Below are 26061 nucleotides of genomic sequence, written 5' to 3'. Positions count from 1 at the left end.
TTAAATTTTTAAGAGATGTGAGGCCTTGTATGCTCTTAATGGACACCGGTTAATAATCTCTAAGGAAACAAGAGGATGGGGATGGCATTCATCTAAGAGAATAATATTCGGGCAATTCTCGATATCCAAGCTCTGGAGGACAGGCGATATCATTTTTGAGCTGTTGGGTGCTCCATCTATCCACTTTTCCAGCCTTTTCATGCATTCTAGTCGGAGCGATCTCAAGGAAGGAGACAAAGGCTTGGTAGATCCAGTAACATCGGAACTCCTTAAGCATGTCAAGTTGTCCATATTAATCAACTCAAGATCCAGAAGATGTGGTAGGTGCTCAAGCGTCGGAAGAGAGAGGCATCTCCTACAGTCAGATAATGTGACTGACACGAGCTTGTCAAGGGGCGTCTCTTTCCCATCAATATTGACTGCCATCTTCATTACCCATTCTGGAAAATTATCACCAGAAAAACTTGTAATTGTCAATATTTTCACATCTCCAGGCGGTTGCAAGCCTTCCAATACTTCCTTGTCGTTTCCATAACTTGTATTCCATTCGAATTCAATCTCGTTTAAATTTTTTTTACCAGATAAATCTGCCATGACTGCATCCTCTTTGCTCCTGACATATTCTAGATTGGAAATACAGAGCTTTCCACTGAGGTGTTTCAAACGGCTTAGCTCTTTAATACCGTGTTCCTTATTTCTAAGCACACTGAAGGAATTAGGCATTAATGTTCGAAGAGAAGTCAATTGTCCCACGATATTGTTGGGAATGCTTCCAACAGATTTACAATATCGCAGGCTTATCAAATTTCTCATGGATTCTGGAAACTTGTTAAGATGATAGCAATATTGCAACTTCAGAGTTTGCAAGTGGTACAAGTTACCAATAGATTCAGGAAGAACACGGATCCTTGTATATGACAAATCAAGATACCTGAGATGCACCAACCCTCCAATTGAATCGTCTATCTTCTTTATTCCAGATCTTTCAAGTATTAGGATACGCATGCTCTTGAATTGTTGAAATGAAACATTCTTTTCAACCTCCCTGAAGAAGAAGCACGTACGCAAAGTTCGAGCCGTCATTATACTTTCAATGAGAAAGAAAACGTTGGTATTTTCTTGGCAAAAGTCATCATTCATCACACCCACCAAACATTTGCTTTCAAAATTGGAAAGTAATAATGAAAGATCATGCACCAGATCATGCATGCTACAATGAGTGATGTGACCATCCTCATCCCTTCTAACATCTTGGAACAACGAATTGCTGACCAAAATTTGAAAAATATCATTCCCCACATCCTCCATCTCCTTGTTTCTTTCCTCATCTGCTTGAATCAACCCTAAAGCCATCCAAAGTTGGACCAGTTTTTTCCTTTTCATGACCTTATCTTTCTTAAAGATTGAACAAGATGCAAAACATTGTTTGGCTATAGAACGTCTAGGCAGATTATCTAAGCTAAGTTCCAAACTCTTTTGAACTCTCTCCGTTTCATCTTCTAGATCCCAAACTTTGCTATTTCTGATCGCCAACCACTTCTTTGGGTCACTGTAATTTTGCAACACCCCTCCTATTACCTTTACTAGCAACGGCAAACCACGACACTTTTCCACAATATCATGTCCTATCTTCTCCAATTCGGGTGGTGGTGATTGTCCTGCTAGAAAGGCCCTCTCTTTAAAGATATTCCAACAATGATCATCAGAAAGACCTTTTAAAGGACATGAATCCATTGTCATAGCCTTTGTTCCTATGTCAAGTTTTCGGGTAGTGACAATAACGCCACTTCCAATTTGTGACTTTATCATCATCATATGCCTCTTAAATTCTTCCCAGTGTGATCTCCCTTCATCCCAAACGTCATCCAGAACTAACAAATATCTTTTTGAACCCAACTTCTCTTCAAGAGAGATAATTAAATTGGCCATTTCAACAGACTTAGGTTTCTCTCCTGCCACAGATTCATAGATCTTTGCCAGAAGTGTGTTGATGTCAACCTTAACAGACACACACAACCAAGCTTTCACATCAAAATATTGCTGGATTTTTATATTATTGTATACGGACTTAGCCAGAGTGGTCTTCCCCATCCCGCCCATTCCCGTAATGGGAACAATCGTAAGCTTTTCTTCTTTTCTTGACTCGGTTAATAGGTGTATGATGCGCTCTTCTTCATCCTCCCTCCCAACAATTTTGAATTCGTCTAAATTTGGGACAGTCTCCGGATATGGACGATATGGAACAACAGGGCCAGGCTGTTCATTTTGTAGTCCCAAGTCGTTTGCATCCTTATTGATTTGAGACAACTTTTCGTTAATGTTTTTGATTTTATGACCCAGTTCTCTACGAAATAAAAACTTTTTCAAGCTTGGAAGAGAGGGTGCCTTTATTCTTACCTGATCTCGATTCTTTACCTCACGCCTCAACATTTCGTAGTGAACCTCATCCATCACATCATCAGCTTCACCAACAACATCTTTTAGCTGTTTCAGCCACTCCATCACCCCATGTTTTTTACCTTTTTCATTCTCTGCATCCTGTAACTTGGCACGGATCATTTTCAAGGTCCCTTCAAGCGTGTGCAACTTCTCTTTGTAACCCCAAACAATGCCGATTTCGTTGGCAGCTATGGATGCCACCTTTTTCAGAATCGCCTCGGCAACAACAGTAACTAAAGCGTCGGCCATTTTCACTGGTGTGTATGAGAGAGAGAGAGAGAGAGATATGATAAAAAATATGCGAAAACGAAACCACAAGTCACAACTCACAACCCAATAAATAAAGATATATGGAGAAATGGAGAATAGACCCATTGTTTAAAATAATTAAAGAAAAAGAAAACGTAAAAGTAAAAGAAATTTAAAGTAATTTATAAAATTTAGTTAAAAGGCTTAATAACTTTTTACTAAATAGCTAAAATTAACATTTTCAGAAAATGGCCAACGAAATCATAGGTGATTAATTAAGCTTACATGCGATTTCATCCTTCCTAGCGGCTATCTCGTTAGATTAAGCTACGAATTGGGTCCATTTTCGACTCATGGGTCGGAAGTATATAGAAACCTCAAAATCTGGTATAACCCTCACACACTTCCAACTTTAATAAAAAATCTCAACCATCTGGCTCAAAATCAATTTTCACTCGAAAAATTTATAAGTACATCGGAGAAAATCACAAGTCCATAAAAAAACAAAATCGAGCAGAGGAAATCGCAGGTGGCCCTAGGCCATCTCAGGAAATCGCAAGTGGCATAACCACCTGCGATTTCAGTGACTATTTTTGGAAAAACTCGATTTTGTGGCTATCTCTTAAAAATTCATTAAGGTAATGGCTAAATTTTAACCACTTGGGTTGTGGTGACATGGTAAGGCATGTGGAAGATATGGTGGATAACCTATTGACCCATGTTCAAATCCTGACACCACTCAGCCCTTGTGGCCATGGAGGTTCGCCTGCAGTGACTCCAGGGCATGAGACAAAGCCTCATGTTTGCAGCGGGGGATTAGTCGGTGCGCGAAAGCTGGCCCGGAAACCCTCGTTAGGGAAGTTCCCTTTCTAAAAAAAAATTTGTAAATTTTTCTTAATTTTGTGGTTATTCTGTATGTACCTCGTTTGTTACTAAATGTACCCCATATTTAATTTTTTGTTTTTTATTGTCTTTTTTTAGTCTTTTGTTGTTTTTTCTTTTATTAGTATTATTAGTATTATCTATTTATTTACTTATTTATTTATTTATTATTATTATTAGACAAACATTCTAAATCACAATAATATCAATAATAATAATAAGTTTATTAATCATCGAATATTCTAACGGTTTCTACATAACAATTGTATGATGCATTATGCATATTATGCGGAACATAATCATTTTATCTAATACTATACGGGGTTTCTCATCCAGTAGAACGTTTTAATCTGTATGTACGCTAATATGACAAAATGGTAGGCATTAGATACATTCCTTATAAATCAACTATCACATAATGGTTACCGTAAACATGGGCGATCACAACAAATACATGATTTGGGATGTCTTGCGGGACATACCAAAGTGGGAACCATATTGTATAACCTTCTTTGCTCAAATAATGAACAATACACCATATTTGTTAGCAACAAGAAAAGCAATGTCTAACATAATCAACCAATATTCAGATGTCGTAAAATTTGATCTACTAAAATTCAACGAATGACCCATTGCGTTAAAATATTCACCATGAATCGTTGTGTAGTCTCCAAGGTGTGTTATTAGCTTGTTGTATAAATCTGATCAAATATGATGTCAATATTCTTCATTATGACCAAGAGAAAGAGCAATAGCTTGAAACCCACAATTTCCATCTCCTTTTATATCATTAACGTGTCCGATGTATGGATGAAATTCATGTGGAATTTCATTCAAAAGTGGATTTGAATTATATATTGGTTGTTCTTGGTAAAACGAGTCAAGTATTGTACGGATTTAATGATTTATATACGTTTAAAACCAGATTTCCCATGAAAAAAATATACTTTTTGATATTTTGCAACAATAAAAAAAATTATATTAATTAACAATTATATAATATTAATAATAATAAATTACATAGAAAAAACAACAAAATGACAAAAAAAATTAAAATTAAAAAAGAAAGTCAAAACCCTTTTTGATGTGATCGATATTAAAGGGTAATTAGATGTTAATTAAGGGTTTGTGGGTAAACTTAGTAATGAGGGGTGCATATAGCCTTAAAACATTTAACATAATATTTGTAATCATATGGTCTCGTAGAAAACATATCATATATTATATTTGGTACTTGTGATTGGTATTTTCTACTGTTTTAATCCAAATTTATAAAATTGATACACAAGTATTTATGGTTTTATGTAGTCTTTCGGTCGTTAAATTTAGTGTTTCAACTGTTAGATCACTAGATCTGACCATTTTGCGCCAAACCAAATAAGTAAAATATAAACCAAAGTGTCAAAAAAATACAAGCTATAAACTCTTAAATCACATGTTTTTTAATCGACGAATTTAGATGTAAATTTTCTATCTATACAAGCCTCATTTATCACGGCCACCTCCCATAAACCCTTCCCCTATCTCTCATGAGTACTTCTGACACCCTTTTTCCAAAACTAAAAGCTCCAACAAAAGTCGAGCCAAGTCATCACCGACTTGACAAATTTCGATTGTTCTTTTGGCCGTCCTTTTTAGTTTTGGCTTTACGAATTTGGATTCCCGGTGGGTTTTTTCAAGATTGGGTTGGGATTATAAAGGAAGAGGGTAAGTTAAGGGATTGGGTTGGGATTGAGATGGGGTACCATTTATTGAATTAAATAATAATAATAAATAAATAAATTATTGGAAATAGGTGTTCATTGTCATGACTAATTAGTATAACTTTAGAAATAATAACAAGATCATTTTAGGGTTGTCCTCAAGAGTTAAAAGAGTTAGAAAATAATTTAAGAGAGGGAAATAAAAAGTTTATTGTTATATCTTGATAAATTAATTAGAAACTGGTTTGGATTAATTTGGAATTAATTGGAAGTAATTAGAATTAATTTGGTATTAATTAAAAGTACAGGGACTGAATGTTATTTATTCAAAAGTTAAATAATTAGGAACATTCTAGAACCCTAGGAGAGGGGGGCGAAAATTCATTAGGGTTTATCCTTAATGATTTTCGATTTTTACTAATTATGGAAGGAGATGGAAGAAGATTTGATTTGAAATTAAATAAGGATTTAATTTTGGTAATGATCCTTATCACGTCTCGTTTCCACTAAGTCACATTCAGCTATAAATACCCCCTCCCATTCTCCTATGTTTATGTCCCTTGCCTTCTCATTTTTTAGATTTGTATTTTTGTTGGGTTTTTATTCAAAAATAGTCTAATTTTAGTGACAAAGTTGACGTAATTAGCAACGAAATCATTTTTATATTTGAATAAACTAAAACTACTTTATCTACCAATGATCATTTTGCAAAGCTTAGAAAGATTACAAACTAACCAAATAAAAGAAGAAGTTTACAATCTTTGAAGACTTTGTTTTCTTTTCGCAATTAGGAATTTGATGAAGATGGCATTATAACTCCAAGAAGAAACCCGCTATAATATATCCACCAAGGCAAGAATAAACTACCAAAACATGCTAGTCATCACTTGTATTAAGTTTTTCTTAAGCCTTAATGTTCATACCAAATAAGCCTTAAAGAGAAGCAACTTATTACCGTTCATATCTAGCACCATTTTACAAGAAGAAGAAAGGAAAGAGGGGCTCCAAAACCTATAGTTTTGGCAACCTATTTTGAGAGCAAAATGTGAGCAAAAGTATGAGCAAAAGAACCAATTATCCCTTTCTTTTATGCATGCAAGTATGCATAAAGTCAAAAACATAAAATAGAAGTGTAAGACCTTTCTTACAAGCATGGGATGAATGAATAAAGAAAGGAAAAAAAGTAATCACATGTCATCCCTATCAAAATTCAGCCATCACCATCTAGGAAACAAAAGTTCAGGTCTTTTTTACTTTACCAACAACTAGTTAGTTACTTCTTAAATAAATGGTTGCTCTAAGTGACCAAAAAGTTATACATAACATTTATATTCCTATCATATGATATTAAACTAGTTTTTGTTCTTTTTTATTATTATTTCCTAGACATAATAATTCTCGATATGTTGCAAAATATTATTTTCATAAAATATGTAACATTCGGAATGCGGGTACTTAACCTTTAACCCTTGGAATGAAATTATTTTTTCAAAGGAGGTCCCTATGTACGTTGGGTGTACATATGTGTACGCTTAGTGTACTAGGGTGGTTTGGATGTGGACATACACCACGTATGCAGGGCATACTAAGGCGTACGCGGGGTGTAGGTGGCTTAAGACAAAACCCTTAATATTTGGTCCATGAACCCTATTTAAACACTCTTATGCCATTTGGACCTAACCCTAAACAGCCTCCATTGCCTCTTATCGTCCTTAAAGCCTAGTTTACAAGAGAGTGTGATTCTTGAGCTTAATAAGTGATTTTGGTGGCCATTTTAGTGGGTTTGCAAGAAGGAGAAGGTGGTGATCAAGTCTTGGACATGGTTGAGCTTCTAGATCTTGCATCTACTTCATCTTGGGGAGCTTTTGGAGGTAAAAAGTCCAAACCTTGGTTATCCTTCTACTAGTTTGAGTTAGGGTTTGGTAATAAGTCCATTTTTGGTCCATGGATCCTCTCTTGTGAGTTTGAGCAACTCCAGAGGCTAGAAATGTTATATCTAAGTTCCATTGGCATGTTAAAAGCATAAAAATGCTAACTTGATGGTTGTTATGGCACCATGCATGAGTTTAAGATCTTAAATGGAGTCTTAATGGATAAAATAAGGTGTTAGGTTCCCATATGGCATGTAAAGGCATAAAGTTGTCGACTTTATGCCCTATGACCTTTAAAATGACCAAGATCTGGAATTGGACGAAGTAGCTTCATTAAGCACGTAATGGCTTTATGTGTAAAAACTGCTTGTACGATACGCGTACCACCAAAGAACCTAGTACGTTGAGCATACTGAGGTTGTATGTTGGGAGTACGCTTCCAGTGAATTTTGGACTTTCAATGGGATTTTGGACGAAGTGGCTTCATTAAGCACGTAATGGCTTTATGTGTAAAAACTGCTTGTAAGATACGCGTACCACCAAAGAACCTAGTACGTTGAGCGTACTGAGGTTGTATGTTAGGAGTATGCTTCCAGTGAATTTTGGACTTTCAATGGAATTTTGGCCTATGCATTGAGTTGTGACTTAATTCTAATTACGTTAGTTTGTGTATATTCAGTGTGAGATTTTCAGACTAGTAGTCGAGCAGTATTTTTATCAGCAGACTGAGGTGAGTCTTCTCACTATATCAATAGGTCGAAGGCACCAATATCGGCCCATTATCTGGTATGTGGATTATTAGTTGTTATGCATTGATTGTATGAAGACCCTGGGGGTAGCCCGTGGCACTTGTGTGAAGACCATGGGGGTAGCCCATGACACTTGGATATCAGACCATGGGGGTAGCCCATGACATTCCAGGTAAAGACCATGGGGGTAGCCCATGGCAACTTTTTGTATGTTGCATGGTATTCTGTGATTGTATGTTATGTGATATTTTGGGAACTCACTATGCTCTTGCTTAGGGTTTATTTGGGTGTTTTCAGGTACTTCTGGTACTAAGGGAAAGGGCCTGGCTTAATGGCGCAACATTCATTCTCCAACACTTTCCGCATTTATCTATTTTTATACTCTGATATTTGATGCAATATGATGTAATGGATTTTTGGGAACAAATTATGATTGTATTTCTGTTTTCAAAAATGAAAAATTTTATCTGGTTTTTAGGTTGTTACAAGTTGGTATCAAAGCCTTGGTTTGAGGGATTTGGGCACACTCTCGGGTGTGTTAGAACTCAAACTGAGGAAATGGTAAACCTTTTCAAAAGAAACAAAAGTCAAGCTTTATGGTTTTCTTAAGTAAAAAGGGAGAGTGCAATGCGTGAAATCAGTCGAACTCAAGTAAGTGTTTCCCAACATTTAACCATGCTATGAATATATTTCTTAGAATCGATGTTGACTCTGTTATTTGCTAAGTGTACGCTTTCAAAGTTGTATATGTTTAGGATTGCATAGACCTAGAATGATGGATTCTACCTCATTTTTTGTTCCTTGTTTGGTTGTGGTGTTAGGGTATACGCATTATTTGATAGTCTTTTTGATTCTATTTATGTATAACTAGCATGCATAAGGCAACCTGCGGTGTTGATTGAGGTTTCTGGTTCTGTGAGGATTGAGAAATCCTAGAAGAGTCTAGGATATGCGTTTGTGTTGTGTTTTGTAGGTCATGTTTTATCTATGGTTGGGTAAATTAGAGGTATCAGGTATGGCCTTGGGGAAGGTACATGTAGGTGTGGAAGGTAGTATTGGGCCCGTACTACTGAAAGCACGGGGCCTATACCCGAGACAAGGACAGACCTGGAAGCTCTAAGGAGTCCCGTGGGGGGGGGGAATCCCTTCGAACTTCCTAATCAATTGCTTTCTATGTTGTATTTTCAGTTGAGGATGGTGATGACTACACGAGGAGGTTCAAGTTCGGGATCAGGTTCATGATCGGGTTCAGCATTTAGTGCAAAGCCGATTGATGAGACGTTGCGCAAGCTTATCGTAACAGAGGTTACTTGTGGCATCCTTGACGCTACCCTAGTGATTTTTGGTACCGTCAAGGAGGGGATCATAGAGATTATGGAGGAGCGGCTCAGGTCTTTTCGAGCTGAGATGGCTGCTGGTCAGATTGGAACTCGAACTCCCTCATTTCGAGAGTTCAAGGCATGCGGAGTGCCTGTGTTCTTTGGGGTTAAGGACCCCATAGCTATTCACCGCTAGATTGTTGATATGGAGAATGCTATACGTACGAGCTTTTGCCCCGAGGCGGAAAAGGTGGGATTCGTGTTTTGTATGCTGAGGGATCGGGCGCGAGCCTGATGGGAGGAGGTTACCCAAAGTCACAAAAACCAAATCCAGGCCTGGTACGCTACACGTACCATACGTACGCCCAACGTGCTAGATTGCATGCATATCACGGACACGGGCACGCACGCGTAACGTACTCTTGAGTACGCCCAGCGTACGCGCCTATTAAGCACTTTTTTCTTAAGTGCTTAATAATTGCATTCCAACATCCAAAATTCAGATCCAAGTCTAAATGAACATCTTAATCCATAAAGTCGTGAACTTGGAGCCTTTGCATTGCTCAAAAAGACCCAAACCTCACTTTTAGCATTCTACTATCACCATGATGACCTAAACACATGCATGGTTTATCCACAACCATCAAGATTCTAACTGTATGGACTAAGGACCTCAGAAACATCAAGAGAAGCAACTCCTAAGTTCTAGAGTGAAAGGAATCCACTAGATCTCATCATATGACCAAAATGGCGCCAAAACTTTATAAAGACTAGATCTAAACAAACATGGAGCACGCTCAAAGCTTTATACCTCAATAAAGCTGGAAATGATGAGAGAAATTTTGATCTAAAAGCTTACACCACACCAAAGAAACCTCCAAGTGTTCTTCTTCCTTCAAATCACCAAAAACACCACCAGAACTCACTTCCAATCTCAAATCTCACAAATTACAATTAGGGTTTCGTTCTTAGGGTTTGGAGGAGTGGAGGATTGAAACATCCATAAAATTTGTAAAAAATTTAACCTTTTCAAACATTCCAAAACATCCATTGTTTACAAATTGTTTTCAAAATAATCCAATATCAGAGTTTTCCCAGAAATCACAATATGAAAAACGAGGAGGTGCACGATCATGCCTTCGCCTTCCTGCGATCATTCGAAGTACCTGAAACAAAATCCACAACCGTAAGCCCAAAGCTAAGTGAGTCCTCCCCAAAATACCATCACCTAAACATAACCAATAACAACATGCATAATGAGCCTTCAGCCTGACTGGACCGCCTCGCAGGGCCTTCAGCCTATCTGGACCGCTCCCGAGCCTTCGGCATGACTGGACCGCCTCATAGGGCCTACAGCCTATCCGGACCGCTCGTCGGGCCTTCAGCCTAACTGGACCGCCTCGCAGGGCCTTCAGCCTATCCAGACCACCCTGGGTCTGTTGGCCTACAGCACAAAGCAGGACCGCCTCAACCCAACCACACACACACATACATGTCGACATATAAATAGCAATTAAGCACATAACCAATCTACAGACAGTGAAACCGGTCAACAGATCACTAAGTATAGCAACATCCTATCAACCAGGATACCGATCTAACAGATCACAATAGTAACAAAGCAGGATAACCATCCAACGGTCGGGCCTTGGTGCCTTCGACCCTTGATTATAGTGAGGAAAAACTCACCTAACAAATAGTGCTGAACTGGTAAGATCAAATCCCAACTCGTAGCCCGAACTCAACTGCCTACAACCACCCGGTGACTAACTTTAGTACAATCCCAAAATACCCAAAATACCCTTCAAGTCAAACTTGGTCAACCATCGTCAAACTTAAAGTCAACAGTCAAGGTCAACAGTCCATGTTGACCTAACTCGTCGAGTGCATCTATGAACTCATCGAGTTCTTCTAGTATTCAGAAAACCAGGAAAAACCCTAGTCAACTCGCCGAGTTAGCAGAACAACTCGTCAAGTTCCTACAATATCCAGAAAATGGGAAAGCCCGATCCAACTCATCGAGTTGTCAGGACAACTCGTCGAATTTTCCCAGTCTTAGCATATTCAGTCCTTTCCAAGCGAATCCAAAGCCCCAAACTATAGATCTGGTTCCCTAGGGCTAAGATACCACTTAAAGTTGTTAACTTTACATCCATGCAAGGCATCAAGGGGCTAAAACACTCAAGTAAAGCTTATTATGGGACTTAGGGCATGAAGGAGGGCTAAGACTTGATAAAGTTGGCAAATTTAAGTCCATGGAGACCATGAGATGTCCAAATCTGAAACCATAGCCTCATATCATGCTCAAATCCAAGAATGGTCCCAAACTAAGCCAATAATGGCCATAAACTTTCAAAAGAAGAGATCTAGCAAAGGGATGATCAAGATATCGACTTTATACCTTCAAATGACTGCAACAACACTGAAAATCTCGGATCTAAAGCTTCTCCCTTCAACTATGCACCACCAACTTCACACTTCTTCAAGAAAAGCACAAAAGAACACTCTTGAAACACTCACACAATCAAAATGGAAGAAGAGGCGCGATTTAGGGTTTTTCTGGACTGAGGGGACGATGAGGGAGGCTAACAATCAGATTTAAGTCCTTTAAATAGGGTGCAAACCCTAAAAATTAGGGCTTTCATGTTCAGACTTCAATTCTTAGAGTTGGAGCCTTCCAACTCGTCGAGTAGGTCCTATAAAAGTCACGGCCATTAAAACTCTACACGACGAGTTGGAGCCTTCTAACTCGTCGAGTTTCCCTGAAAATATAAATATATAAGCTTAAACTTCATACCTGAAGATTGGGATGTTACAACTCTCCCCCACTTGAATTAGGCTTCGTCCTCGAAGCCTGCTGCGGTGAACAATACTGGGTAATGCACCCGCATCTCAGCCTCCGGCTCCCAGGCCCGCTCAGATCCCCTCCGATGCTGCCACTGTACCTTTACCAAAGGTATCTCCTTGTTACGCAAGACCTTTATCTTCCTCTCTAAGACAGCCATCGGCTTCTCTATGTAATTCAGGCGCTTGTTGAAAGACCCCTTTCATACTTAACATTATTACACTAATGCTACATGCATATTCATAAACATATTTTACATATATGGTCTTATTACAAAAGATTGGATACAAACCGACTAACGAGGTTTTTACAAAGTTTTATATATTACATAACTTCCCAGAAATTTATACACTAAATATAAAAGCTATAATATTATCTATTCTACATCTTCTAACAGTACATAACTATATTGGATGCTTATCACCTGCAATAATTAAACACTGAGAGGGATAAGCGGTGATGCTTAGTGAGTTCAATAACAGTTACAATATAACGTTATGCCATATATATATATATATATATATATATATATCAATATGACAGAAGCAAAGGGGGACAAAGAACAACAAAGGTAGATGAGTATCATATGACAGGATTTTCATATCAACGAATAATCTGATTCAAAGATTTACAATCAATGAGATACAACAGTTTCAACATGATATACATCAATAAGACTTCAGCCCATGTGGCATAGAAAATAAACGATTTATGAATTATCATTTGGCTAGCATTTACAGGCTTTCAGCCCTACCTAGCCTTCTGCCAATGCCAAAGTGAATGCTTAGTCATTCACTTCATGCTCAAAGGCTACATACCAGTACCAAAGTGATGCTAAGTCATTCACTTCATGATCAAAGGTATAGCTCCATTATCATAATAACACGGGAAAGCACATTGCACATGTAACACATAACATATAGTTGTCCCTATATTGAACTCACCGTGAAATAACCGAATGATAAAATGATAACTTGGGCAGCACTTCGTTTCTAAAAATGATTTTCTTTGACGAAACCGGGGATTTTAGTTGAAAACTGGGCCTTGCGTGGGCAGAGTTTCAACTTGAAAATATTATATTCTCGGGTCTTCGGTGCGTCGGGACATGCTTCGGGTGTCGGGGTGTTTCCTAGGCTTCGAGGGGTGTTAGGGTAATTTGAGAGAGAGTAAAGGGTGAAAGAGAGTGAAAGAATATGAGAAATTGTAACCTAAACTCGGAGACCTTCGCATTCTATTTATAGTAGGGGCCTGACCCTCGGTACGTTGGGCGTACCTGCGTGGACGCTTAGCGTTCGTTACGCGGGGGGTACACCTCGTACGCGGGGCGTACCAAGCGACGTGGCACTGGTTCGGTTCTCGGGCCTCGGACGTGTCAAACCTGCATGATACGTGTCCTTCGTCCGTAGTACGTTGGGCGTACTTCTCCGGTCCAGCCTCGTAATTTGTGCCATAAACTTCAAAATTTCGTAACTTTCGCATATAAACTCCGTTTTTGACGTTCTTTATATCCACATGTAGGTGAGATTATACTCTACAACTTTCGTTTAGATTCCGTCGGCTAATTTTGAAATCATTTTTAATATTATATTTTTAACGGGTCGCGACAGGAAAAGTCTGTTAAAAATTCATAACTTCTTCATCCGACGTCCGTTTTCGTCTGTTTTTTTACCGTTGTACTACTATTGACGAAATATTAGATTCCCGTTTAGGTTGTGTCGGCTAAAAATCATACGATCTTTATTTCGAGTTTCGGGTTGTGTACTGCTATGCCGAATCTTAGAAAAATCATAACTTCCTCATACGAAGTTAAATTTTGACGTTCTTTTTATGAAAGTTCTCGGTTTAACGAACACTACGACTTTCATTTAGATCACAAAGGCTAAAAAGTATTTTATCGTAAACTCACTTTTTACGTCATATAGCATCGTGTCGGTTTTGTCGCCTAAACGTTTCTAACGAGATAATTTACAACTTTCAATAACCTTATTTTTACTTATTTCCAACTTCAATTTTACATTTTCGTTAATTTCAATATTTGACTTTTGATTGGAATCTTATAAGACTTCCAATACTTTCCGAATGATTCTAAACATAGTTTTACTTCAAATCTCATAAAACTATCTTATTAGAACTCAATGCTCAAAACCATATACTATTTAATAATGTTCATTTTTAAACTAACAAAACATGATAACTGAACGTGTATGTTACACTCGTTGACTTGAATGTCATCCAGTGACACTAACGCATCCTCGTCTAATATGCACTTCCGCAATTGCGAAACGTGGAAAGTGCTATGAATCTGACGGAGCTCCTCTGGAAGGTCCAGTCTATACGCCACCTTGCCAACCCTGGCAATAATCCGAAATGGTCCAATATATCGGGGACCCAACTTTCCCCTCTTCCTGAAGCGGATCACACCCTTCCAGGGTGAGACCTTCAGCAACACCATGTCGTCGACCTGAAATTCCAACTCGGATTGGCGCCGGTCGGCATAAATCTTCTGCCGACTTTGAACAGTCTGCAATTGCTACCTGATCTGCTAAATCTTCTCGGTGGTCTACCGAAACACCTCGATCCGACCCATGACCCTGTGGCCAACCTCGCCCCAACAAACTAGGGTCCGACATTTCCGCCCATACAATAGCTCAAAAGGTGGAGCACCAATGCTGGAATGAATATTGTTGTTGTAGTAGAACTCTGAAAGGGGTAGGTGGGAGTCCCAGCTCCCGCTGAAATCAATGACGCAGACCCGCAACATATCCTCAAGGGTCTGAATGGTCCGCTCGCTCTGGCCGTCTGTCTGCAGATGGTAAACGGTGCTGAAATGAAATCTCGTGCCCAGTTCCTCATGGAACTTCTGCTAGAAACGGGAGGTGAATCGAACATCACGGTCTGACACAACAGAGATCGGCACCCCGTGGTGAGCAAAAATCTCGCGGAGATACACATCGGCCAACTTCTCGGCCGACGAACTCTCCCGAATAGCCAGAAATGGGCGCTCTTGGTCAATTGATCCATGATGACCTATTTAGCATCATATCTCTTCGCTGTCCTCATCAACTTGGTGATAAAGTCCATCGTGATCTGCTCCCATTTCCACATGGGAACCTCCATAGGCTGTAGCTTGCCATGCGGCCTCTGATGCCCGGCCTTGACCATCCTGCAGGTCAAGCACCTCTCAACGTACCATGTGATCTCTCTCTTCATGCATGGCCACAAATAACTCAAACTCAAATCCTGGTACATCTTGGTGTCCCCTGGGTGAATATAGAAACAAGACTTATTAGCCTCCTCTAGCACGATCTGTCTAATCCCACCAGACACCGGAACCCACACCCGACCGCAGCGGGTCAACAACCCACGACTGTCCTGAACAAACCGGGTGATCTTGCCCATGATCCTCTCAATCTTCCAATTTTCCTCTCGTACTCCCTCGGCCTGAGCCTCTCTAATCAATCCCACTACTGGAGAGTCCATGAAAATCCTCATACATGACGTCGGAACAGAAGATCCAGTCGACTTGCGGCTCAAAGCATCCGCCACCACGTTCGCTTTACCCGGATGGTAAAGGATCTCACAGTCATAATCCTTGACTACGTCTAGCCACCCGGATAGTAAAGGATCTCTGGTCTTGGAATACACCAAGATATCATCGATGAACACAATAACTGAGCGATCAAGCATCGGCCTGCATATCCAATTCATCAAGTCCATGAATATTGTCGGCGAGTTGGTGAGCCCAAACGGCATCACCACGAACTCGTAATGTCCTTAACGAGTCCAGAACGCAGTCTTCTCCACGTCCTCCTCCCTCACCCTAACCTGATGGTACCCAGACCTCAGATCTATCTTGGAAAACCAAGATGCTCCCTGTAACTGATCGAAGAGGTCATATATCCATGGAAGGGGATAACGGTTCTTCACCGTCACCTTGTTCAGCTCCCGGTAGTTAATGCACAATCGATGTGCACCATCCTTCTTCTTGACAAAAAGGATCGGCGCTCCCCACGGAGAACTGCTCGGACGGATAAACTGCTTGCCTAGTAGCTCTTGCAATTAAGATGACAGCTCCTGCATCTCGGGCGGTGCCAATCGGTACGGCGCCTTGGCAATAGGGTCCGCACCTGGCACAAGGTCGATCCTGAACTCGACCTGCCTCTCAGGAGGCACTCCGGGTAATTCCTCTGGAAACACATCGGCGAACTGTCTGACGACTGGAACCTCTGAAACCGAGACCTGATCCCTGTCCCGCGTATCCACAACATAAACCAAATAACCCGCACACCCATGATATATGTATTGTCGAGCCCCGGCGGCTGAGCAAAACCCTGAACCCAACCTGGTGCCCTCACCATAGATAACCAGATCTCCCCCACTTGGGGTTCGAACTACCACATGCTGACCCTCGCAGTCGATCATGGCACCGAAACGACTCATCCAGTCCATACCCACTATAACGCAAACATCCTCCATGGGAATCGAAATCAAATCAATTGGAAAAGACACCCCGAATATCTCTAGAACGCAGCCCTGATAAACTAATGAAGCAGAAACCCCATGTTCGTTGGCGATGGAAACTCGCAACGAACACTTTATCTCTCCTAAGGGCAAACCAAAATCCCTGCTAAAATATTGAGCGACAAAAGACCGACTCGCTCCCGAGTAAAACAATACCAGAGCAGGCAAAGAGTTCACTAAGAACGTACCTAACATAGGTACAACCACATAAGCATGCAATAAACATACTAAATGAAATAAGGGACAGAAACATACCAGCCACCACATTTGGTGTTGTCCTGGCCTCCTCGGCAGTGAGCTGGAAAGCGCGTCCCCGAGCCCTCGGGGGCACCGCCCTACCCTGACTCCCATCAGTGATCCGCAAAGTAGCCGGCACGGCACCTTGGTAGCGAGCAACGGGAAGTTGACCTTCATATGTCCAACTTGATCACAATGATAAAAGATCCTCATATCTGGAGTCGGGGCGGACTGGCGACAGTCCCTCGCATAATGCCCCTCCTTTCCACATTTGTGGCACCCACTACCAGATCGACATGCTCCAGTATGAACCTTCCCGCACTTCCCACAAGTGGGCCACGCTGACCTCCTGTCCTAGAATCGGCGGCTTTAAACCGCTTCGGCGCCGGCTGCAACTGCCTCGGGGCCTGCCTCTACACCCTCAACTGAAGCTCGATCTCCAACTCACACCGCCTAGCGGCCTCCTGTAACTCCAGTAAAGTATCACAACGTTGGGTAGCAACGAACTGTCTGATGTCAATCTTGAGCATGCTCAGATAACGAGTCATCTGAGCCTGCTCAAAAGCAAACTTCGGGCAAAACATCGCCCTCTCGGTAAACATCCGGGTGATCTCCGTCACTGAATCTGTAACCTGTCTAAAGTCCAAAAACTCTTGATCAAGTCTCTCACACTCATCCCGAAATTCGGGGGCTTCGTGTTATCGAAATCCCAATACTAAAATACTCGGCCTGGCCTAACACCCGCAGCCGCAACAGCTGCAGCAGTCTCAACAATGGCTGAAAATACACACCAAGCAAAAGAGTAGAAAATAATGAAATTGTAACACTTTGAAGAGGTTCTATCTCAACAGAAACTATTTGAGGAATGATTATTTTGTATTAATCATATTAACTTTTTTTATGATATTAGTGGTATTTATGAACTTTGTTATGATATTAGTCATATTTATCCCAATTTTTTTTATCACTCCACATAGCTCACGACCCGACACGAAGAATCTCTTGAATGGGCGCTCTTGAATGGGCGGATGTGAATCTGGATATATTAACAGCAATTCTGTTCTAGTTACTGAGATATCCTTTTTCGTTTTTCCCAAATATTTTTTGGGTAATCTGCTCCCATGCTGCAAACAGTTGAATCTAAACTTAACCTTGTCGCTCTTCTTTCTTTCCTCGGGAACAGGAAGCACACCAGCAGCGTGTGTTACGTGATTCTACTATTTTTTTCACTTGACTGGGTGGACAGTTAAGCGGAAGATAACTTAGATTCGCCCGGCCAGCAGGCGGGCGGTGTGCTTATCTTGTGTGACAACACTACAAAGCAAGTAGCTCCTCTAGGCGGGTAGCTGTGTGACAATATCATAGAGAAAGCGACACTTTCGTGTATCATGTTATGGTCTCAAAGCCCTTAAAGCCCTTACGAGGTAGTTATGAGCTTCACGTGCTCTAAGCTTGGCCCGCATACGGTTAGAAAGATTGGCTGCAATCTGCTACTAATATAACTTAATCAAAGGAAAAGAAGTGTTTTCAACGATCTAGTGTTTGGTCCTTCACCTTTATGGGTAGGACCGACTCCCTTTAAAAATTCAATAAATTATCAATTTAGGGTCCCCAATTAATCATCCGATTAATCTCTCAGTCCACCGACGAACGCTTTTTACAACCTTGATAACCATAAAGTTGAAAGAAAGTCGACATATAATTGTTTCTATGATCTCACATGCGATTAATCATCTAAACAATAATGTCATGATTTTGTTATTAATTAAAAATTACAACAAAATATTTAAAACAACAAGCAAACGATATCTAACTTTTGTAAAGCCAACAGATTGACATGAGATCCAAGTCAGATGCATAAACGTGACCAAAACATACTCGAAACTGAAAAACAAACAATATGCTTCTGTAAATAGTGATCGACGTGTTGCGTAGGAGAGCCCTACATGTCGCGTCCTACTAACATAATCATGTTACTGTATCCTAACTTTTGCGTCGCGATCTGTCGATTAGGGTTTCTGACATTACGCCGCTTATGCGCCGTGTAGGAGGACCCTAAGCACCGCGCAATCACAAAAGCCAAAAAAATCATATTTCATTTTACCATCGAGAGATCCCGTACTAAAGACTAAAGATAATGTTTTACTATGGGAGGAATAAGAAGAAATACAATTTAAGGGGCTGATTTGGGTAAATTGAGAAAGCTAGGGTTTGAATAAAACTCTATTTCCCTCAATTTTGGTGCATGAAGAACAAAAAGGGCTGATCGGGATTCAGGCGGTCTCAGGAGGCAACGAGCAAACCGCCTGCCTCAGCCATTCACGCCGCTTAGAACAACCACTGCACCTACCATCTGATCCTAACCCTTCCATGCGACTTCGATTTGATTTCGTGAGGAAGCGACCAAAACGCCTGGACATCCAAAATTATGTCGATTTGAAGTCAATTTTAACATTAGGTTTGCCTAATCTAACTCACAATCTAAGCAGTTATCGCGGTCGTAATTTCAATAGCGGTCACATGCCGCTATTTGAAATCGCAGTTATCGCGGTGGTATAGCAGTGATATAGCGGTTTTTTAATATTATGTATAATTTATATTATATATTGATACAAAATTTATATATTAGATTATTAATACTATATAGAATTAATATCATAAAAAATCATATAAAAACATAACATAATCTATATATAATATTCTAATATAGTAATATGGAAACTAAAAAGTGTCAAAATGTCATCGTAACTCAAGTTGTTTGTGGTTTCTAAGTACTGAAACAGATGAAAAAGGAAGTTGTCATTTAATGCTTTGTAGTTTTGTAATTAATTATATTTATTATTTTGACATATTAAGACAAAAAATAAAGATTTAATATTGAAATAACACACAATCGTTTTTTTTTCTTTATCAAAGTACCCCAATATGTACGAAATTGTAAAAGCGGGTGTAGCGTCGTTATAGCGCTGATGAGGTTTGCGGAAAATAGCGGTCAATAGCGCCGCTAATAGCGTCACCGCTATTCGTTAACGCTATTTCAAAATAACGGTTCAGTAACACCGCAAAACGCTATAGCGCCGCTATAGCAGTGCTATAGTGCGCTATTGATAGCATAGCTCACAATCTGATCATTTCCACCTCTACACAAGAATGTATATTGACGTGTTTGGCTGTATATATATCTGATTTTAAAAAGAATCGATTTTGAAACCTTAATTTTCCAAAATTATACTTCTCATTTCTGGTGATGAATCTAATCAACCGAATTGATGGATGTGTGCTATAGTCGCTTGAAACTTCATTATGCAGCAACCCACGAAGAAAATGCACGATTAATATCCATTTAATTACCAAACATATTGCAGAGTAATACCTCTTCAACATACTGAAGTTTAGAAGTTTTGGTGTTTTTAGCAGATAACAATGCTATCTTTGATTTATGTTGGATAAAGGTACAGAAAAATCAAAAATCTTCTGTTCTTTTTTTTTCCCTGAAATAATGATTGGCACTGTAATCATACTACTTGTAAGCCCCAAATTCAACCCTCTGAAATGTGCTGAAATATTTGTCAAAGCGGTCATTCACTACTTCAAAACAGCCCGAAACATGGCTATCTAAACTGTAGATTATGCAAAAGGTTGTGTAGTATTTTGGATTTCTGTAGTATTTTAAGTAAATAATACTTTCTACTATGGTTTATTGCATTCAAACAAAAGAGTGTCTTCATCCATAATGTGTTGACATTTGTTTGTAGATAAAATTTACTTGTTAAGTTCATTTACATACCTAGTAAATACATATTAGAAGTTAGTTTTCTGCTGTCATAATTCTGTAAGTTGGGTTTTCTGTATTGATTTCTGTTTTAATTTATGGTGTTGAGTTACAGGTTATTTATCATGCTTATACGGGTGTTATCTTTTTTACTGGTTTATTTTTCTGTTGCAGCATGCATAAAAAGTAAATAACTCTAAATTGCTGGTTGGTTCGCAGAATGTTGCCAAAGGAATTTGAATTACAATTGGGAAAGGAATCTATTATGAATTTGAATCCAATTCCATATGCTGTTTGGTTGGGAGGAAATGGAATTGGAATTAATTCCAGATTTTGTTTGGTTTGCAGGAAATGGAATTGGAATTCATGTAAAATGACATAATTACCCTTTTTGTCTTTTTTGCTTAATTTTACCTTGTTTTCTAACTTATATGTAAAGATGTATTATGAAAATTATAAAAACGGTAAAATTTCGGTGGTGGTGGTAGTGGTGGTGGGGCAGTGGCGGTGGTGGCGGCGACAGTGGTAGGTGGTGGTGATGGTGGCTGCGATGGTGGTGGTGATGGTGGCGGTGGCCTTGATTGTGGTGGCGGAAGTGGTGGTGATGGTGGCAGTGGCAGCTGGTGGCGACATCGACGGCGGTGATGGTGCTGGTGGTGGCAGTGGCGGCTGGTGGCAGCGGCAATGGTGGAGGTGGTGGTGGTGGTGGCGGCGGTGGTGGTGGTGGGTGATGAGATTGGTAGTGGTGGTGATGGAGGCAATGGTGGCGGTGGTGGTGGTGGTGGTGGTGACGATGATGATGGTAGTGGTGATGGCGTCGGAGGCAGTGGCGGTGGGTGGTGGCGGCGGTGGTGATGGTGGGTTGTGGTAGCGGTGGCGATGGTGGTGGGTGGTGGTCATGGCGGTGGCGGCGATGGCGATGGTGGCAACGGCGGCGGTGATAATGGTTGTGGCGGCAGCAGTGGTGGTGGTGGTAGCGGCGGTGGTTGTGGTGGGTTTTCTGATAAGTACAAAGGGTATTTTCTACAATGTTGACAGATGAATTCGAGGGAATTGGAATCCTTTTCCATCGAATTCCATTTCTTTCCTGCCAACCAAACGCACCCTAATTTTCTGCAATGTTGACAGATGAACGCTGCTCTTGTCCTGATAGAATGAAATCAAGTCTTCTAGAAATTCCATCTCTGCAGTGGATTTTCGTGCATGACTTTTTTTTTCTTTCTATATTTTAATATACATTAATATACCATTTCTCTTCTGTTGTAGCTTTGGATTGGTGAAAAGTTAATGATATGCCCTGCAATGTGGAATCAGCATCATTGGAACCAAATTTTATTGCTGGAAGAAAAAGACATTTAAATCTGGAGTTGGGAGAGAGAAAGAAATGGACCAAGTAAAGAGGTGAAGCTTATATCATTTACTGATATTGTCACAAATTTAGGGGTTAATAGAGACGTACATGTATATGTTGTTATAGATCTATGTTATCAAATCATCTTTTGAGTTAAATACACCACTACGTGTTGATTTTGGTTCCCAATCTTGTTATGTCTATACTTGATCTATCATTTTGAAATTCATCTGAAAATAATTAGTGTGTTATCTCTATCACTAATGATCCTAAAATAGTCCTTACGTACATTACACTGATATAAAGTACCCTTTAGGTGTAGTACAAATCAGTTGCAATGAATGAGACCCATCATGCAAGAAAATTCCAATGATAATCATTTATAGAAGAAAATTCAGCAGAAATGAATCTTGCAAAGTTGGTTGATTAATTGTGGTCAGAAGTTGTAGGTTCGAGTGATAATTGTGAGAATTGTTGAAGAGTGTTGTTTATTTTAGTATAAAGTGTTTAAAAATAATTAAATTCATAAAAAGTTTGGAGTTTTACACAATAATAGTTCTATTTGTCTCTTTAAGTTGTTGAACACCAGCGATCTCTCATACAGTTGGATGGATGGCTGGGGAGAGTTTAAAATTGAACAAGAGAAGGAACGAATGATACACCAACACACACTCAAATAACTAATTAACATCTCTATTTATGTACACCTTCGAATTATTTAAACTGACATCATTTGCTTCCTGTGGTGCTCCCCGTCTAACTGTTTCTTTATTTAGCCCCTTGCAGTTATAGAACCTCAAACATTGGATAGATGACATGTTGGTTAACCACATAGGCAGTTCTTGTATTCCGAATCCATATATGGTTAACTTAGTCAGTGAGGTGAGGTGTTGTATTTCTTCAGGTATCGACTCCCAATGATCCCAACCGGACAATTCTAATGAGTGAAGGTGGTCCCTTAACTTCTCGATGCCTTGGAGACTTGGGAAAGAATTGAGCTCCTTTGAGAACGGACCAACTCTCAACTCATTTAAGAAGGCAAAACAGTCAAACATTTTTTGAGGCAAGGAAGTCAGGTTGAGGCAATGCGTAATGTCCAAAGTCTTCAAAGAATGACACTGGTTGGGTAAATTGGTTATTTCTAAAAGACTAGGACAATTGGGGATCATTAAATTTTTAAGAGATGTGAGGCCTTGTATGCTCTTAATGGACACCAGTTAATAATCTCTAAGGAAACAAGAGGATGGGGATGGCATTCATCTAAGAGAATAATATTCGGGCAATTCTCGATATCCAAGCTCTGGAGGACAGGCGATATCATTTTTGAGCTGTTGGGTGCTCCATCTATCCACTTTTCCAGCCTTTTCATGCATTCTAGTCGGAGCGATCTCAAGGAAGGAGACAAAGGCTTGGTAGATCCAGTAACATCGGAACTCCTTAAGCATGTCAAGTTGTCCATATTAATCAACTCAAGATCCAGAAGATGTGGTAGGTGCTCAAGCGTCGGAAGAGAGAGGCATCTCCTACAGTCAGATAATGTGACTGACACGAGCTTGTCAAGGGGCGTCTCTTTCCCATCAATATTGACTGCCATCTTCATTACCCATTCTGGAAAATTATCACCAGAAAAACTTGTAATTGTCAATATTTTCACATCTCCAGGCGGTTGCAAGCCTTCCAATACTTCCTTGTCGTTTCCATAACTTGTATTCCATTCGAATTCAATCTCGTTTAAATTTTTTTTACCAGATAAATCTGCCATGACTGCATCCTCTTTGCTCCTGACATATTCTAGATTGGAAATACAGAGCTTTCCACTGAGGTGTTTCAAACGGCTTAGCTCTTTAATACCGTGTTCCTTATTTCTAAGCACACTGAAGGAATTAGGCATTAATGTTCGAAGAGAAGTCAATTGTCCCACGATATTGTTGGGAATGCTTCCAACAGATTTACAATATCGCAGGCTTATCAAATTTCTCATGGATTCTGGAAACTTGTTAAGATGATAGCAATATTGCAACTTCAGAGTTTGCAAGTGGTACAAGTTACCAATAGATTCAGGAAGAACACGGATCCTTGTATATGACAAATCAAGATACCTGAGATGCACCAACCCTCCAATTGAATCGTCTATCTTCTTTATTCCAGATCTTTCAAGTATTAGGATACGCATGCTCTTGAATTGTTGAAATGAAACATTCTTTTCAACCTCCCTGAAGAAGAAGCACGTACGCAAAGTTCGAGCCGTCATTATACTTTCAATGAGAAAGAAAACGTTGGTATTTTCTTGGCAAAAGTCATCATTCATCACACCCACCAAACATTTGCTTTCAAAATTGGAAAGTAATAATGAAAGATCATGCACCAGATCATGCATGCTACAATGAGTGATGTGACCATCCTCATCCCTTCTAACATCTTGGAACAACGAATTGCTGACCAAAATTTGAAAAATATCATTCCCCACATCCTCCATCTCCTTGTTTCTTTCCTCATCTGCTTGAATCAACCCTAAAGCCATCCAAAGTTGGACCAGTTTTTTCCTTTTCATGACCTTATCTTTCTTAAAGATTGAACAAGATGCAAAACATTGTTTGGCTATAGAACGTCTAGGCAGATTATCTAAGCTAAGTTCCAAACTCTTTTGAACTCTCTCCGTTTCATCTTCTAGATCCCAAACTTTGCTATTTCTGATCGCCAACCACTTCTTTGGGTCACTGTAATTTTGCAACACCCCTCCTATTACCTTTACTAGCAACGGCAAACCACGACACTTTTCCACAATATCATGTCCTATCTTCTCCAATTCGGGTGGTGGTGATTGTCCTGCTAGAAAGGCCCTCTCTTTAAAGATATTCCAACAATGATCATCAGAAAGACCTTTTAAAGGACATGAATCCATTGTCATAGCCTTTGTTCCTATGTCAAGTTTTCGGGTAGTGACAATAACGCCACTTCCAATTTGTGACTTTATCATCATCATATGCCTCTTAAATTCTTCCCAGTGTGATCTCCCTTCATCCCAAACGTCATCCAGAACTAACAAATATCTTTTTGAACCCAACTTCTCTTCAAGAGAGATAATTAAATTGGCCATTTCAACAGACTTAGGTTTCTCTCCTGCCACAGATTCATAGATCTTTGCCAGAAGTGTGTTGATGTCAACCTTAACAGACACACACAACCAAGCTTTCACATCAAAATATTGCTGGATTTTTATATTATTGTATACGGACTTAGCCAGAGTGGTCTTCCCCATCCCGCCCATTCCCGTAATGGGAACAATCGTAAGCTTTTCTTCTTTTCTTGACTCGGTTAATAGGTGTATGATGCGCTCTTCTTCATCCTCCCTCCCAACAATTTTGAATTCGTCTAAATTTGGGACAGTCTCCGGATATGGACGATATGGAACAACAGGGCCAGGCTGTTCATTTTGTAGTCCCAAGTCGTTTGCATCCTTATTGATTTGAGACAACTTTTCGTTAATGTTTTTGATTTTATGACCCAGTTCTCTACGAAATAAAAACTTTTTCAAGCTTGGAAGAGAGGGTGCCTTTATTCTTACCTGATCTCGATTCTTTACCTCACGCCTCAACATTTCGTAGTGAACCTCATCCATCACATCATCAGCTTCACCAACAACATCTTTTAGCTGTTTCAGCCACTCCATCACCCCATGTTTTTTACCTTTTTCATTCTCTGCATCCTGTAACTTGGCACGGATCATTTTCAAGGTCCCTTCAAGCGTGTGCAACTTCTCTTTGTAACCCCAAACAATGCCGATTTCGTTGGCAGCTATGGATGCCACCTTTTTCAGAATCGCCTCGGCAACAACAGTAACTAAAGCGTCGGCCATTTTCACTGGTGTGTATGAGAGAGAGAGAGAGAGAGATATGATAAAAAATATGCGAAAACGAAACCACAAGTCACAACTCACAACCCAATAAATAAAGATATATGGAGAAATGGAGAATAGACCCATTGTTTAAAATAATTAAAGAAAAAGAAAACGTAAAAGTAAAAGAAATTTAAAGTAATTTATAAAATTTAGTTAAAAGGCTTAATAACTTTTTACTAAATAGCTAAAATTAACATTTTCAGAAAATGGCCAACGAAATCATAG

At 39.7% G+C, this 26061-nt stretch overlaps 2 protein-coding genes across 2 annotated transcripts; both read right to left on the bottom strand.

The window, feature by feature from the left end:
* On the bottom strand, positions 1-2688 carry LOC145157582 (putative disease resistance protein RGA4). The gene has a single exon (XM_079076609.1). It carries the CDS (start codon positions 2686-2688, stop codon positions 1-3), a length of 2688 nt encoding a protein of 895 aa, XP_078932735.1.
* Positions 2689-23106: 20418 nt separating this feature from the next.
* On the bottom strand, positions 23107-25794 carry LOC145157581 (putative disease resistance protein RGA4). The gene has a single exon (XM_079076608.1). The coding sequence runs from the start codon at positions 25792-25794 to the stop codon at positions 23107-23109; it is 2688 nt and encodes an 895-aa protein (XP_078932734.1).
* Positions 25795-26061: the final 267 nt, after the last annotated feature.

This window comes from Lactuca virosa, chromosome 2 (assembly GCF_052849685.1).
Source record: "Lactuca virosa cultivar CGN04683 chromosome 2, Lactuca_virosa_CGN04683_v6, whole genome shotgun sequence".
Lineage (NCBI taxonomy): Eukaryota > Viridiplantae > Streptophyta > Magnoliopsida > Asterales > Asteraceae > Lactuca > Lactuca virosa.
Note: the sequence above shows the minus strand (reverse complement) of the source record. Positions and strands in the feature narration are given on the sequence as shown.

Bases quoted from the DNA above. Each gene is read 5' to 3' on its own strand.
- LOC145157582 (XM_079076609.1), bottom strand. From the start codon at position 2,688: ATGGCCGACGCTTTAGTTACTGTTGTTGCCGAGGCGATTCTGAAAAAG.
- LOC145157581 (XM_079076608.1), bottom strand. From the start codon at position 25,794: ATGGCCGACGCTTTAGTTACTGTTGTTGCCGAGGCGATTCTGAAAAAG.